At 41.9% G+C, this 17,898-nt stretch overlaps 1 protein-coding gene across 1 annotated transcript in view; it reads left to right on the top strand.

Annotated features, from left to right (window-relative positions):
* TEX26 (testis expressed 26) overlaps nucleotides 1-15,109 on the top strand; it is a 44,243-nt gene extending 29,134 nt beyond the window's left edge. The window contains exons 5-7 of the mRNA XM_008056838.2: nucleotides 4,938-5,114; nucleotides 7,220-7,381; nucleotides 14,944-15,109. Of these exons, the coding sequence (XP_008055029.1) occupies nucleotides 4,938-5,114; nucleotides 7,220-7,381; nucleotides 14,944-15,005 (401 nt within the window). The 3' untranslated portion in view covers nucleotides 15,006-15,109. The remainder of the gene's footprint in view (nucleotides 1-4,937; nucleotides 5,115-7,219; nucleotides 7,382-14,943) is intronic.
* Nucleotides 15,110-17,898: the final 2,789 nt, after the last annotated feature.

Raw genomic sequence — 17,898 nt, 5'->3', positions numbered from 1 at the left:
GCTGAGCCACCGAGCCCTGCTGGAAAAAGATTTATTTAAGAAAGCTTCACACCCCCCCATAGAAAGGGAGCGGGCCTACACTCTAGGTGAGTGTGGCGTCGTAGCCCCCCAGAGTCCTGGCTTAAATCCTTTTCTTGGAGATATTGCACGTGACTGCCGTGACTTCCTTATCGACATCTGTGGGTGTCTTGGAGATCCTGTGACACAGAGACCCACTAATGTCTGTCCATATTATCATAGCCCCTAGAGAAGGGCATGACAAAGATTCTAATTCTCCTGTATCTTCCTTTTGTAATTACAAGTTTCATGACTTTTGCAATCCTTGACCAATGTCTGATGTCTTAGGCCTTGTAAATTCCCTTTACCCTAGGCAAGCTCAATTGACACTATGAGATACCTCTGATATCAGGCACCAGGAATTTTACTTAAAGTGTGTATTTCTCCAAAAGCATAGCTTCTACTTTCTCATCATTGTATTAAGATTTAGGAGGAAGAGTCAAGGAAAATGCATTTCCCACTCTCAGCCTATCCTTTCACTATGTGCCTGTAGGTAAACATTAAGAGCCATGAGAAAACATGTGACACGTCAGCATTCTTAAAAAATGCCTTTGAGCTTCCAGTCCAAGCTGTCCATTCAGCATAAGCAAGTTACCTTTTCCCCTTGAGAGGAAAATACCCTGACCCTGTCAAGACTCCCTCCTAAATCTCTTACCTCCATCTGCTTCTCTCACTCGCCACAGTCCTCTGTGGCTCAGGGCGCCAATGTCTCTCCCTTGGATGACCTCTAACCCAACTTCCCAGTCCAGTTCTGCCCCATTAATCCACTCTCTGTGTTACAGCCAGAGTGAGTTTCCAGATGTGTCGCTTGATGTCACCTTGTGGCCTAAAGCTCTTCAGCGACTCATCGTTGTCCTCGGGATAAAGCTGAATGCCTTATATGAATCCTGTGCAATCTGGATTGTTCTGGCCACTGTTCTGCTTCCTTCCTTGACTGCTCCCACATTCGTGGACAGGACTGAGCTGCCGACAGTCTTCTAGGGTCCCCACCCCATTTCCATGGCCCCGTGTGCTCTCTGCACACATGGCTTCCTCCCTGTGGAATCTCTCTTCCTACTTCTCAGCCTATGTCTCTCTGTAACTTAAGTCTAGACATCAACTTCATTCCTCTCCAGGAGGCTTCTCTGAGCCCCCACCTCTGGGTCGATGGCCCTCCCTCATGTTTTAACAGCCCCTGTTCTTACCTCTGTTGCAGGTCTTACCACATGATGTTGCCATTGTTTTGTGTGTGTTTGTTTATCTAATTCGTTGAAACACACAGGGGCTGTGTCTTGGCTTTGTTTTCCCATTACTGAATTAAGACAAATGAGTGAGAAGTACTAAAAGGTGCTTGTTTTCACATTCAGGCTTGGAGAACTTGGCTTTGATGAAATGGAAGAGGTGATAGACAGTGGACTTGGTTCCCACCTGGCTCAGATTACGTGCCCATGGTTCCAGTGGTTTTGAATGGTCCTTGCTGTAGATTTACTTTTGGTTTGGGCCTTTTTGAAGATGCCATACCTAATCTTCAGTGGGATAAACTGCTCCAGTGCCACTCAAGTGGGAAAGAAGCCAGCCTGGTCTGAGTTCAGGAGGGGCAGGTGTGGCCCTCTGAGAGGGGTCGCTGGGTCAGGTTAGCTCTGAGACATGGCAGTCACTTCTGTCCGTTCTTTAGCACCACTGTGGGGGGTTTCAGGCGTTGTCTGGGTCTCTTTGTATCAGGAACCTCTCTTCTTAGTAAAGTGTGGAGAAGTTCATTAACGTGAAACTTTATAAAGACAACAAAAACAGTTGAGAAGAACTAAGCCCATGCTATGGAATGAACGATACACAGTTTGCTAGGGGTTAACTTAAGCAAATGTCACGTAGGTGGTCACTAGAGTGTGGTTCAGATATTAATTGTTAATCCATAGCAATTATGTTTCTAGGGTTTTTTTCTTCACTCATTCATTTTGTAAATATTTAATGAGGTCTATTATTGTGATAAGTACTGAGGATCAATAAAGAGTGAGAATCTTTGTTTTCAAAGGAGCTCAGACTAAGTCTAGACCCTGAGTGTTCTTTTTCTGCTTCATCCTCAACTATTCCACGTCTGTGCTGGTCCATCTTGGTGTGTGTGGACCAGACATTCAAGGCCCCTCACAACCTGGCCCTGACTTACCTCTCCCATGCCACCCTCAGCTGCTCCTCCCTGCCCCGCAAGCCCCAGGCTCCCACCAGCCATGGACACTCTGGACACTCTTGGCTGCTTGTTGACCCATGACCAAAGCCCCTGGCTGTGCTTCCTTTTATCCTTGTCTTCATCCTCCTCCCCAGCTCAGGCCCTCTCACTCTCTCTGGGATTCTGTACAACCGTATTCAAAGCTCTGAGTCAGTGATTTTTAGGTACATGGGAAGGTCATACACAGTATAAGTGCCTGGGACCCATTTCTGGAGGTGATCAACACCTGGGCTAGGTTCAGCAGTTGTGCTATGTGATTCTGCTGTGTCACTTGCATGTGAGAGCTACAGTTCCAAGTGTTATGCTTGCAAGCCCAAATATCACCTACATGGACCTTACTTATGTAGCAAATTCTACTTGTACCCCACAACTCTAAAATTTAAAAAAAATTTAAGATGATGGATATCCCAAATACCACGACTTGATCATTACACATTCTTTTTTGGGGGGGGGTTGGAGTCTCACTCTGTTGCCCATACTGGAGTGCAGTGGCACGCTCCCGGCCACCGCAGCCTCTACCTGCTGGGCTCCGGTGATCCTTCCGCCTCAGGCTTCCAAGTAGCTGAAACTATGGGCGCATGCTACCACACCCGGCTAGTTTTTGATTTATTGTAGAGATGAGGTTTTGCCAAGTTGCCCAGGCGGGTCTCGAACCTGCGGGCTCAGGCAAACCACTCGCCTTGGCCTTCCAAGGCGCGGGATTACAGGCTGAGCCACCGAGCCTGGCTAATCATTACACATTCTATACATGTAGCAAAATATCACACATACCCCATAGATATGGACAAATATTATACATCAATAAAAAATTAAAATAAAAAAAATCACATTCCCCATCTGTTTGTCCTGTCGATATCTTCCTAATCACACTAGTCCTCTTAAGATAGGACAATGACTTAGTTATCTATAACCTTGGCAAATAGCTCAAAACAGATATAGGGACTGAAGACATTTGCTGTTGAATGAGAATGCTAGGGAAGAGATATAGATACACCCACAAGTACTCCAACAGAAATGTGGTTTTTTTTTTTCCTATAAAACTAAGTGTGTTGGTTACAAAAACCAAGTGTGTTAGTCTGTCTTGGGATGCTGTCACAGAATACCTGAGACTGGGTTATCTGGAATGAACAGAAGAAACGTATTTGGCTCATGGTTCTGGAGGCTGGGAAACCGAGCACATGTTGACAGCATCTTGCTGCATCAGCCCATGACAGAAGGTGGAAGGGCACGAAGGCATGAGAGTGAGAACAAGAGGGAATGGATCAATACCACCATAACAATATTGATCCATTCTAATCACCTCCCATCAGGCTCCCCCTCCCAATACTGCTGCACTGGAAATTAAGTTTCCAGCACATGCTTTTGGGAGGACACATTTCAACCACAGCACTAAGTTCTAGAAAGTTATAGGAATCGTTCCAGATGACTTTCTACAATATCTAAAGGGCTACCCTGAGGTTGAGTCCTACAGTTTCCTCCTCTCTACAACCTGTCTGCTCTACAGCAGCTTACAGGGTCACTGAGTACCCACGTCCTCTCCTCCCGGACCATCTAAAGTAAGAGGCGGCATATTGTGGAAACTTCTCCTCCTCTGATGGTCTAAACAAATCATTTTTTAAAAAAATCAATATAAAAATGCTCTCAGGTGCCAGTAGGTGCAATTATGTATCCTTTGATATACAACATATACCAGTAGATGCCATTATGAAATGTGTGATATACAATGTATATTAGAACTTATTTTGATAAGACCTACTGAAAAACTTGGAAGAGAATTGAGTTCAGGGTCCACAGTGATTTGCACTGTTTGGACATTGTTCATGACCCTCGTGTTTGTAACATCTTTGTCCTTCTGAATAAAGATGGTGTCTTATGATGTGTCTCTGAACTACAACTTTGTAGAATGAATTAGGGGTGAACTATGGCTTGTAACTCTCTCCTCTGTAATCTGGCTTCAGTGTAGAACTGACTTCTGAGCTTCACGGATATTTAATGTTGATATATTTAATGAGTATGTTTCAGTAGAGATATCTCAGAGAAATAATGGTGCAGTTGTCCACTGCTGACAATGATGCTACCTGGCCCTCCATCAGTGAAGAACAAGCTTCAAAGGATTCTTTTCCAGCTAGTGGGAATGATAGAGACCACCCCATCTAGGGCTTCCAGATTAAGCAAACAAAATACAGGAGGCCCCGGTTAAATTTGAATAATGATCTACAGTACATAATGAGTACTTGCACATACACTGAAAAGTATTCATTGTTTATCTAAAATTCAAATGTAACTGGGAATCTCATGTTTTCTATGGCAATCTTGGCCCTGTCCAAAATCTCTCCCTCTGCTGCCCACCTTGCCCCAGGGACTAGGCAGACCCCGTGAAGTGATCAGTCCCTTCTTTGCCCACCGAGCAGAACAAAAGAACACTCCTAACTGACATACAAATATGTTCATTAGAAACTACTTCTAATCATCTGAGCATACACTTCCTGTGACTGATAAAGCAGAAAATTATTTCTTGGTTGAAGTGCCCATAAAAAGCACATTGACTGCACCTCTAAATGCAAGAAGAGTGGGTTTTTAGTATGATAAATCGGAGGCTCCTGCCGGAAGCCAAATGGAATGAAAAGCTACTTAGAAACAGCTTACGATGAGTAATTATTGTCTCCTGTTTCCACCTCAGCTCAGAAGATTAAGAAAAGTTCTCAGGTGTCTCTGGACTGGAAGAAGTCACTTCCTCGACCTCTAGACACTGAATTTCGACGGAATTACCAAATTCCAGCGAAAATTCCCGAGCTTCAGGATTTCAGTTTCAAATATGGATGTTACTCAACCCTGCCAATCGCTGCTCAGGGTCTGGGTGAGTAAGCCCGTGGTGGTGCAGACACCTCCTTGGAGCCCAACCCCAAGCTCCAAGACTTCTCAATGCAGGGCCTCTGGCAGCTGATTCTGATAACAGTGCTGGAGAGAGCCAGGGATCCTGGGATGGAATGGTCCTTTGCCAACATGGCCCCCAGCCTGAGACAGAGAGAACCAAGACCTCTCAGAGAGAACTGACTGCTTATATCCCCAAATGAGTGAATCTCTGTCTGGGAAGGGGCGGTCGTTGGGATTAGGGGACCCTTCCTCCTTATAAAATGAAACAAAGGTTGTAGTTGCTGTAAAATGATGGAAAAAAGAGATTGGATGGTAATCCGATTCATCTTGTCAACTCTCTACTGGAAGTGTACTCCCATGAAACAACCCTTGAAATTTTTTTAAAAGTGTAGTCACCGAGTCACCTAGCTAAGAGAAAACTCGGTCAGTCTGAGACATAATGTATTCCTGGCTTGTAGTTGGTACCAATTGGTACTTGAAGTGAAAAATCACAGAACAGAAGCTTAGCATTTCAGGGTTTGAGGGTAGCCTGAAAGTTCCCTGGCCTAGAGCCTCATGTCGTGGGTGAAACTCCCCCAACCCATCCTTGCCAAGGGGCGATCCCGTCCTTGAGTGTACACTTCAGGATGATGCCCCAGCCCCCAAGGGCTTTATTGTCTGATGCTCCAACTGATTCAAAGTTGTGATGGCTGGAATATTCCTTGCTAAGCGTCTAGCTATGGGTTCTACTTCTTCCCTTGAAAGTTAATAGTAGAAATCTATGAAAGCCTTATCACAATGCTTCTAAGTCTTCTCTTTTTCAGACTCTACAAATCTAGCATCAAATCTCTTCACTTGCCTGGTCCTTCCATTTGACCAATGGCCCCTTAAAGGGGACACCTAGAGCTGGAAGGTGTCTGAAGGTTTACAAAGATGGGGCAAGTTGTAGACATTCGGTTTTCACATCATTTTTTTCCATGACAGTTCCATGAATATCAGAACCCACATGCAATATTCAGAATCAAATATAACCATGCTGGGAATTGCCTCGTCCTCCCATTCATCTGAACGGACAATGATGACAAATATCAACATTCTTCCAAACCACTCATCTTCAGACACCTGGGTCCCTGGAGGGAAGTCTCTTGGTGTGGCTGCCCCAGTCTGCACAAGAGAGATCCCGAAAGCAAAGGAAGCTTCTGTGAAGGGTTTTTGTTTACCAAGCAGATGGTGAATGTTACTATTTTAGGAGCTAAGGCCATACTTCCCTTTTGCCTTCTGAAGTTTCGATGAAAAATCAACTGACAGAAGACAGATGAAAGGGAGAAAAGACATACAAATGTATTAATGTGCATGGGAGTCATATAAAACAACAAGAACTCAAAGAAATTGCCAGATGGCCGATGCTTTTATATTATCTTGAGGTTACAGAAAGAGCAGGGGCTTAGAGCTTGGCAAAACAAGTTATGGGAGGGGAGAAAAGGAGTTTTCTGGCTACCAAAGGTGGTCTTGTTCGATGAAACCTCACAGGGAGCAGCCCTAAGAGAGAATGGATGGTCCAAATATTTTTTTCAGACCTTCAAAGTCAGACTCAGAAATGTTTTCTAGATCCGAACAGGGGAGGCCTCAAGAGAATGCCTGTCTGGGTCAACACAGATTTTTCTCTACAGATGCAAATCAGTCCCACCCCTAGAAGACAGCTTTGCAGGCTGCTTCTGTCTGCAGGCCTTCTCAAAATAATCAACGAAGTATATCTTGGGGTGAAATATTAAGATTTCCTTCACGTACTATTAATAACACACTGACCTGTGTAAGAGTCAAGTTCAGGGTGAATTTCTGAATGTGGTGGCCAAAGTCACCCTTCTGGCCACTGTCTCCCAGCACTCCCACTTTGGGTACCAAGAGTCTGGAAGTCCCGGTAGCTCTGCTCAACCCCTGTCATTGAAGGAACGCATTTAATACCGCGCCTTACAGTCCAATGTCATAAGGATGCTGATTAAGCTCCAAGTTGGGCTCACGACTGCCAGAACCATGTTCAAACAATAGGGGCAAGAATGCTTTGCTTGGGGACAGCCCCTGTACCTTTCCCTTCCCCGTGTGTTTCTGCAGTTCCTTCCGTGCTGAGCAGCTACTTAAGACACCAAGAGCGCACAAGGAAGCAGACCACCTACCAAAGTGACTACGAGAAAACCTACCTGGACTTCCTGACGCTTTTAAACTCGTTCACGCCCTCTCAAGTCCAAGAGTACCTCCAGAGTGTTTCCTACAATGGTGAGTCTTGACTTACTATTTCACACCCTTACAGATCATAATAACAGTGAAAACTGTTCCCATCTCTAGAGACTGGAATTAAAGCCTCACAAGAAGGAAAATATTGCCTCAAAGAAAAACAAAACAAAAAACAAAACAAAACAAAAACTCATCACGTTGTGCAAGCCTCAATCCATTGGAAAGAATATTTTTCTCTAAAGAGGCCCCAGTGACAATATTCCCACTTAGTAAAAAGGAGACATATAGGTTTTCACTCATTTTCTGATCTCATTTTGCCTATGGTTGAATTGCTCCAGGATAACTTCTCTCTTTCTTACAGTTAATTGATTCCTCCAGTGAGTGTTCGTATTGTCTCATAGCTTTGTTTTGTTTAATCTTCATTTCCTGTTTGCAGGCACTTTCCTGTGACAGGCTTTTAAAGGTATATGAGAATCCTATATATCACTCCCTGAAAGAGAGCAAATGCCATTCTTAGGACAGCGTTGCTTCCCTTCCATGACAAAGGACTATCCGCATTTGGGGCTAAGTGACTGGAATTTGTCTGGGAGCATCTTTGGGGCAACGGTCAGTCGAACCGTGTGTGTAAAATGTCAACTCAGAGAATAAGTGAATTAGGAGAGGAAATGCCTCTCTTCCCACCACTGCCTCCCAGGTCCTATGAAGCCAATACTCCCCAAAACACAACATTCAAGCTCCTTTAAGGGTCTTCAGGCCCTCAGCCTTCAGTCTATGAGACTGGAAAACACCCTCATCCCCTGACACATGCACACACACATGAACATACACACCCTTACTAGAATTCCTATCCCCCCTCATTCTTGAGCATAAAGCCCAAAGCAGACATATGTACTTATATAAAGTATATCCAGCAGTATAAAACATGCAAACCGTTACCGGAGGAAGTAAAAACAAATATAAATAGGACTCTAAATCCTGCACTATCTTCTGCCCACTTTGTAATGGGGTTGTTTGTTTTTTTCTTTCCAGCACGTTTGAGTTCCTTGTAGATCCTTGATGTTAGGCCTTTGTCAGACGTGGAGTTGGCAAATATTTTTTCCCAGTCTGTGGGCTGTCTCCCTGCTCTCTTGGTGGTTTCTTTGGCTTTGCAGAAGTTTGTCAGTGTATAAGTGGACCTTGAACAACGACCATAATACTATCACAAAGGGATTGACAGTAGAGGGAAACTGTGGGTGGGGGGCTGGGGGGGTGGGATTGATAGTAGTCGAGATCTTCCTGGGAACGAAGGGGCACAACTCCTCAACAAGGGTACCTGCAAAATAATATTTGTATGCATAACCCAGAATTATACACTACAATTAAATAATAACAATAATAATAATAAAGTAAAAAATGATAAATAAATCCCTCCCAGCACCCAACAGATTGTTCTCTGTACCCTAGGCTATTTGGGGCCACTGACTTGTGTTGGGCCCTGTGATGAGCTCAGGACTTCCATCAGCCACGTAGGATCCACCCCTCAACCCCCGCCACTGTTCCCTGTCTCCTTCCTGACTCTCTCGGGTCCTGTGGTCACTGTCCCCAGCCACAAAAAATGAGAAGAGCTTGCTCCTCTGAAATCCTTGCTGAAAGTCTGTTTTTCTGGAATCTTCTGCCCCAACAAAGACTGAGATCTTACTGTGGGCAAGACTGATAAGGAATTGTAGAAGGCTGTGCATGTGTGTTAGTGACAAGGGTGTTTTCCAACCTCATGGACTGAGGGCTGAGGGTCTAGACCCTTAAAAGAGCTTGGGTATTGGCCTTCAGGAAAGTCTAAGAGCGGAATGCTTCACTTCATCTTGAGGCAGAAACAGCGTCTGTGTCTTCTGGTGGGAGGCTTGCTCCTCTCCACAGATGCCTCTGGGCCAGTCTGACACTTCAGAAGGAAGCCGGGAGGTCCCTGGAGGTCTGAGCTTGGCCCAATCTTCCCAGAGGGCCCAGCTGAAGCCCTGCGGTGAACTCAAGCCTGCCCACCCATTCTTTTCCTGAACTTTGATGCCCGTCTATAAAATTATTCTCTGCTTTTTGCCAGGAGCTCTTTTTACCTCCAGGTGCCACAGCTGATGGACCTCTAGAAAGAGTCTGTCTTTTAGATTTTTGAGAAATCTCCGTACTGATTTCCATATGGGTTGTACTAATTTACACTCCCATCAATGGTGTATGAGCATTCCTTTTCATTGGATCCAGCAACCCACTACTTGGTATCTACCCCAAGTAAAAGAGATCGTTATACCCCCACCCAAAAAACACCCGCACCCACATGTTCATTGCAGCACAGTTCACAGTTGCAAAGATGTGGAACCATCCTAAATGCCCATCAACTGATCAGTGGATAATGAAAATGTGATATTTTCTGACATAGAGTGGGGGTGATGGGTACATTTAAAAACCAGACTTCTTCACCACTGTACAAAGCAGTCATGTAACTACGTGTGTGGACATACACACACACACACACACACACACACACACACACACACACACACACACACCCATGGAATACTATTCAGCCATAACAAGGAGTGGAATAATGTATTTTGCAGCATCTTGGATGGGATTTGAAACCATTATCCTAAGTGAAGTAACCCAGGAATGGAAAACAAATACCACACGTTCTCACAAAGGGAACCTCTCAAAAAAACAGAATTATTTTTTGGAGGGTAGGCCTTTTGTAATACAGGTTTTCCCCACGAGGTAAGTATTCTAGGAACCCATCAACATCAGTGTACTAGCTAGTGTGGTTGTGAGAGGCTGTGTTCCACTTTGGTGAATTTTTTTTGGAGATGCTTTGACTGCTTTGCCCATTTCACGATGGGTGATTGACCAGCACGCTTGCCCACACCGCACTGAGTGTTCAGCAGTTTTTGACCAAAACCAGCATGACCGTTGTGTCCCACCTTCCTGATTCACCTTATCTCCCTCCAAGGGACTTGTTTGTTTGTTTGTTTATTTCTCCGGATGAAAAAAGTCCTCAAAGGGAAATATTTTGCCAGTGTGGAAGAAGTGAAACAAAAAACGGCAGAAGTACTAAAAGGCATCCACACTAATCAGTTCAAAAACTGTTTTGAGCAGAGAAAAAGTGTCTCAATAGGTGTGTTGTATCTACGGGAGAGTACTTTGAAAGTGACTGAAGTTTAAACATGTGAGAATAAACATACAAATTTTTATAAATAAATTCTGGATTTTTGAGTGTCCCCCCATATAAGTGGGAGCTAAGCTAAGGATCTGTAAAGGACATAGAACGGTATAATAGACATTGGAGATTCACAACAGTGAAGGTGGGAAGGGGAGAGGGATAAAATATCACCTATCGGCTACAATGTGCACTAGTGGGGGTGATGTGTACACTTAAAGCCCAGACTTCTCTGCCACTATACATTGCATCCGTGTCACCAGAAGCCATTTACACCCCTAAAGTGATTGAAATTTTATTTTTGTTTTTGTTTATTTTCTTCTTTTATTTTAAAGATGTTGGGCACCACTCAGGGTTAGGTATACAAACGTTGATTATGCAGGTTCCCTTGTGGATGAGGTGTGCCCCTCCCTCCCCTGGCAGTTTCCCTCAACGGCCAATCCCACCCTCACTCCCCTGGCAGTTTCCCACTACTGCCAATCCCTTTCTTATAGTATTATAATTGTTCAAGGTCTGCTGATGAGTGAGAACATACCGTACTCTGTTCTTTGTTTCTGTGCTAGATCACAGAGTATGATCAACTCTAAATCCATCCAAGTTGCTGCAAAGTCCATATGTTTGTCCTTCTTTGTGGCTGCATAATATTCCATTGTGTATATGAACATTTTTTTATCCAGTTCAGCTTCGATGGGCAGCATGGTCGGTTCCATATTTTTACTATTGTGAATAGAACTGCAACAAACATACATGTGCAGGTATCATCTTTGTAGAATGACTTGAGTTCCTCCGGGTATATTCCCAATAGGGGAATTGCTGGGTCCTATGGAAGGTCAATTTCTAGTTCTTTCAGAAAATGCCACACAGTGAACATTGTAATTTGCAAGTAGTTTCTGAATCCTAGTGCCGCATCCCTGACTTTATTTGAATTTCGAAATTAAAAAAAAAGAAAGAGTATTTCCTCTTCTCCAAGCAGACATTCCTATCTGCCCAGGGGCTCACAGTACAGATGCAGATGTCACTCTCTGTCCTCGTGGAGACCTGGTAGCCATAGTACCTTGGTCTCTTGCTGTCTGTGTGCGGGGTGTAAACCACACCTTAGTGGCACCCCCTAAGAGGCACCTAGGAACTCCTCAGAGTACTAAGGCAGTCTCTGCTCCACTTGAATCTCCATTCTCCCAGACACTGCAAGTGAGCTGATCTTTCCAGTGAACACTGTCTGCCCACCAGGTTGGTCAGGCTTTCCTCTCCAGATGTTGGGGCTCAACCTATGCTTTAACAAGGCCACTTCAGGTTTTTGTTTCTTCTTAGCTTTCCTGGATCCCTAAGGGCAGCACAGAGGGCTTGTGCCCCAGAGCTTGCCTCTTTGGTGCTGACTTGGGCTGGCATGGGATCTGCTTCCCACAGGCCTTAGCTTCTTCTTCCAAGCCCTGCTTTGGAACGACCCACGCATCAATGCCAGCTACATGAGAGCCTGGGAGCTTGCCTTTGAAGGCCTGGGCCTGAAACCTCTTGTAGTTTTCTAGCGTCAGGATGACATAAAGGTTCTTCAGCTGGTGAATATCTCAGCAGAGCTTCTGGGGCAGAGCTGAACATGTATGCAGAGAATTAAAAACCTGGCGGATGTATTAGGCTAAATTATTATCAGCTTAGCTTAAATTATTTTACTGGATTATCCCATGTTGGTCATAGGCCTCGATGGAATGGGAGTCCAAGCAGGTACATTTTGAAAGAGAGAAAGTGGAGGGGAAAGGTTCAGTCATTCCCTTGAGTAATGGCCCAGGTCAGGGGAAAGGAGAGAGAGTGTAGGGAGATGACTGGGGGGAGGAGGAATAGAGAAAATTCCAGGAAGGCAGAAATTAACATCGAGGAAGAAGAAAGTAAGCGATAGTGTTGGAGGTGAACCTTTTATTTCCATTAACTCTGTGTTGCTACTTTTGGGATATTGAATTTCTTGATTTATAACTTGAGGAGATGTAATTGGATGTCTTTAGTGACTCTTATATTTTCAAAAATTTTTAATCCCTGAGTCCTCTTCAAACTCTCCTAAAACTTACTCTTTCGACATCTGTTATTTATTGGTAAAGACTGTGTCATCCACCCACTTTCCCCAGACTTGAAAGAGAAAATGATCTGAAATGCAGCTTGCTGAGAACTTGTTCAGCTACGAATCCCCCCCGGCCTCTTCCCCTAACAGAAATTCCCGTGAATATGGCTATCTAAGTGGTATTTCTCTCTAGCCTGTGATTTAATATTAAGAATCCATTTATTTCCTCACTCAATAAACGTCATTGGTTGAATACCTATAATGACCATTGGATGCAAAAATACATTAAAAAATCCCACTGGTCAGGGAACTTAACGTCTAGTGTGGGAGACAGACTCATCACGTTACAAGCTCGGTCATCAAAATAATCTTTGGGTGTGGTAGAAGCCTGCTAGGGGTACTCTCAACCCTGTGGATAGACAGGGGATAGACCTGTTCAGAGGAGGTATCCTATAAGTCTCAAAGATGAATTTACTTGACAAGGACAGGCAGGGTCAGTCCTAGCAGAAGAAACCACATAAACATAATCATGAGAGCATGCATCTGAATACATAATAAATATGGACAGCTTCTGACTCACAATTGATAGCCTTTCAAAAGTTATTTAAGTTGACATTAAATTGTACACTCTCATCTTTTTTACTAATTCATGCCAAACTTTTTTTTACTGATTCATCTTGTATGTATATATTTGGTATCAGAAGAAAAGGTTTCACTTGCTTATTTTAAAATAACTTCATGGGTAATGTATCCAGTTTAAAAATAGAGACAACACTTAAAATAAAAAGCCCTGACAATAGCAGATGTTGATGCCAGGGAACAATCAGAGCCCGCACGGTACTGGTGGAAATATCAAATGGCATAAAACCTTTGGAAACAGGTCTTCCAACTTCTCTTAAAGCTAAACATAGTCCTACTCTATGACCCAGAAATTCCACTTCTGGGTGTTTACCCAAGAAAAAAAGGAAACATATGTCCACAAAAGGACAAGCACAAGAATGTTTTATAACCACTTTATTCTTAATAGCCTCAAACTGAATGCAACCCAAATCTCCACCAACAGGAAAATGGACACATAAACTGTGGTATACTCACATAATGAAATTCCACTCAATAAGAAAAAGGGAAGAATTATTGATGTATATAGCAAATTGTATGAACCTCAAAGACTTTATGCTGAACGAAAGAAACCAGCTACAAGAATATCATCTGTATGATTTCATTTATTTGAAGTCCTAAAAACAGGGGAAACTTATCTATGGTGAAATGAATCAGAATGGTGGCTGTCTTGGGGTCAGAGGCATTGTCAGAGGAGGAGCATTCGGGTCTTCTGGAATGGTAGAAATGATCTATGTCATCCTATGGGCGGGGCTACAAGGATGTGTATGTCAGTAGGAACTGTGCATGTGAGGTCAGTGCATTTTATTCTATGGAAAGTATATTTCAATTAGAAAATATTGGAATCAAGGTGTGGAGTAGAGTAGGGAGACACAAGATTATAAACGCAAATAAATGCAGACATAATTGGAGAGAAAGCTGGAGCCCGCATCCCTATACCTTTGCTGGCATTTGCGACATTGAGCCAGGATAATATCACTTGCACTGTCACTTCCCTTTGGTTTTGGCTGCACAGTTGCTGGGAATAAAAAAAGTTGTATGGCTCCACTCTCAAAGTTGTATTGCGTATTCTTAAAATACGTAATTAGGCTTAGGGAATTATAGATGTTCAGAAACAGACAAGGCTCCTTGATGCAGAGGAGATGGAGGCCAGGGAGTTGAAAGATCTCCCCAGAGACCTTTACTGCTCTAGGACAGCTAGTCTACCAATGTTAGTGCATAGAAAAAAAGCCCTAGCATCTATGCAACTTTTGGAACAGCAATATCTATTGTTTATCAACACTGTTTATTGCTGTGCACCCAGTAGTAAAAGGATAAGATGATTATTGAGTGTCTTTGATGGGGCAGGACTGTCTCGGTTCTTCACACACAACATCCCTTATCCACTCCAACAATTGCGCAAGGTGAGTACTGCTACCTGTGTTCAAAGGTGAGGAAATGACGGAGTGAAGAGGTTAAGTGATCTGCTGATATTCGCCAGCACAGAACTGATACTCAAGCCTGTTTCATTCTAAAATCCATGCTCCGCCCAGTAAGCCAGCCTACTGACCCCCTGAATGTTAAGTTCACCCTTCCTCATCAATGATTATACAGCTGTGCCTCTGTAAGTTTTAGATGTAATAGACTTTGATTATTTTAATATCTTATCCAATTGGTATATATAATACTATTATCATGTATTTTCCTCTTTCCTAGAGTTCTCTATTTATTAGGTAAATGCTTACCGACATGGAAATTTTCATCCTTTTTTTTTTTTTTTATAAATTTCAGACAGACAAATTCTTGATCGCTTTATTCGTTCTCACTGTGACACTGACAAAGGGAAGAAATGAAAAAAGGAAGATAGTCCAAATGAAGAAAATCTGAATATCATTGGAACATAGGACCTACCTAATCTTTTTCTCAGTAATCAAGAAAAATTAAGGTGCAAATTGCTCCAAAAATTTTGTGACAGTCATGAGTTTGTGTATTTTTTTTATTTTTAAATAGCAAAATCATTTAAGGCTACAAATTTTCCTCTGAACATAGCTTTGGCAGTAGCCAATGGTGAAATGAATCAGAATTTTGATATAATGATTTGCTTTTCCCTTTGAATATTTAATTTATGGTCTCAGTTTTTATTTCTTCTTTGAACCAGGAATTATGTGGAAGAGTTTTTTTAATTTCTCAGTAATTCAAGACTTTAAAAATCATTTTATTTTTTTCCTTTTTAAATGAATTATTAAAAAATCTACTCTGGGAAATTAAAGTTTTCCTTAATGTCATCAATCAAGTATGTTATTAATTTGTGTTACATGAATTATTAGAGAAAAAATATAGTTTATTGTATTTTTCAAATCTCTTATTACCTTAATTGTATATTTGAACTGTCAAATTCTGAAAGGATATTAAAAATATCTCACAATAAATATGTTTTTATCAATTTTTCCTTGTATTTCTGGGATTTTTGCCTTTTAGGCATGGCTGCTATATTACTTATTCTAGTAAGTTTATTTAGGACTTATACAAAGCTTCTTCATTGATCAACATTTTCCCCATTATATGTCATTCCTCTTTGGCATGGCTAATGTTTTTTGGCTTTCAATTGCATTTTAATTGATATTAATATTGGTGTTCATGTTGATTTGTTTTTGTTTTTCCTTCACATTTACTCAATGTGTCCTTGCCTTAATTTCCAGTCTGTCTTTGTTACTTTGTTTCAGTGTATTTCTAGAAATACCTTATACCTGAGTTTTACACCATAGCTAATATGACAGTCTTTTTTCTTTCTTTTTTTTTTTTAGAAAGCAGGATTATTGAGAGGACAGAAAAGCTCCCACAGTGGCAGGGGACCTGAAAGAGTTGCCCCTTTTTTCTTTTGATAGGAGAGTTTAGTCAGTACAAAATAATTGTGATGTTTTATGTATTTGGCTTTGTGTCTTCCATGCTATTTTTTGCTTGCTATTTTCTCTTTGTTCTTTTAGACTTTACTTTCCCTAGTTTCCTTCATTTTTTTCTCTATTGTTAGTATGAAAGTATACTATTTTCATTATGCTAGCAGGTCTTATCATACATGTTTTTACTAAATTTTTAACTCCACCAATATATAAACATTACATAATCTCTATTTTCCCAGCACCTTTTACTTCCCCATCCATCCCATCTCTACTGATAAGAGACCTTTTATTTCCTCAGACTATATTGTTTTAAAGGATGCTTGGACATATTATAGATTTTAAGTCACATTATCCATATCATTTATATATAGCTATCACTGTTTTTTGCCCTCCCTGTTTTTCCATATTATGAGCTCCCTATTTATCTGGTTAAAAAACTTCCTATGAATTTCTTTACAAGGATTACAAGAGGGGCACTACCCTGAATCCTTACTTGTCTAAAAATGTTATTGTTCTGCTCTACATGATGATATCTTGGCTAGGTATAAAATCGTTAGATCTTAATCTTATTTTCTCCGTAGTCCATCATCATTGCTCCCATTGGCTACTGATTTGGAATATAATTTTAAGTCTGATTTTCTTATCACCGTCAGTGACCTGTGTATCCTAAAAGTTTATGTGTCTCTTTATCTTTAGAGTATTTCAGTTGTTTTTTGAGGCTATGTTCAGTTTTATCTGGGATCTTTCTTTAGCATCATAGAATTTCTTTTATTTCACCTATATTTTAATAATTTTCTTCTCTATGTTACTTTCTTTATTTTCTTTCCTGAACCAGCTATTACTTACATCAGCAGCTCTTACTTACATCAGCAGCTGATACTTACATGTATCATCTTTTTGTTTATAGTTTCCATTTTTCATGTCTTTGGCCTCTATTGTATTATTTCTTTTTCTTTCTTTCTTTTTTTTTTTTTTTTGCTCCCTCAGAGCACCAGTTTCATTCTCAAAAGTGGCCAGTCTATCTACTATATTTGTAAATTCAGGCATCATGTTTTATTTTAGCATAAGCTTCTAAAAACCTTCTTTTTGTCTCTATAATTGCCTCTCCTTGAGAGTCGTTTCTATTTTGTTGAATGTATTCTTTACCTTCTCCATAGACTCTGTCTTAACTGGAGCCACCTTTTCTAGTTATTGTTTCTGGTATTTTCCTTCAACTTACAGAGTGCTCATCAATGGGTAACACTGATTGACTATACCCTCAGATTAGGTCAGCCCACTGGGGTCTTGTGGACCAAGGAAAAAGAACTTCCAGGGAAAGATGTCTAGTTTTGTTTAGTGGAGATGCAGTGAAGAAGTCAGGCTAACAGAGAAGAAATACACTTACTGCTGACGTGCAGGTAAGTTTACCATTCTGCCTCTTGATTCCTCCAAGTAGGGAACAGAGGATTTGTTCTCTGCTGCACAGGTTGAGAAAAGCATATTCCATGATTGAATCCCCACTCCGGTTTTCTAGGCTCACCAGGTTTGGGCATATCCTCCAAGAACCCCAAGCAACAAGTGGACAACTGTGGCCCAACTGGAGGGACCCTTAACACATCTGCCCATCTGGGGCCCATCAGGGAATCTTCAGGTCTGAGATCTTTGCCATGGGCCCAGCAGAGACTGCCTTCTCTATGGCCCTGAGCTGACTGCTCCAGCATAGAGCCAGGGTCCAAGGAGATCCCTAGAGAATATACAGCATTAGTTCCCTCACTAATGCTCAGTTAAATTGTCATGAGACTGGAGAGAGAGACCAATGAGTATGTGTAGGCAACAACAGGCTTTCAGTCCTTCATCGAATCAGTGTGAA

The sequence above is a fragment of the Carlito syrichta genome, unplaced genomic scaffold (assembly GCF_000164805.1).
Source record: "Carlito syrichta isolate Samal-C Ts95f unplaced genomic scaffold, Tarsius_syrichta-2.0.1 Scaffold302553, whole genome shotgun sequence".
In the NCBI taxonomy this organism is placed as follows: Eukaryota; Metazoa; Chordata; class Mammalia; order Primates; family Tarsiidae; genus Carlito; species Carlito syrichta.
This window is presented reverse-complemented; position numbering and strand designations above follow the sequence as displayed.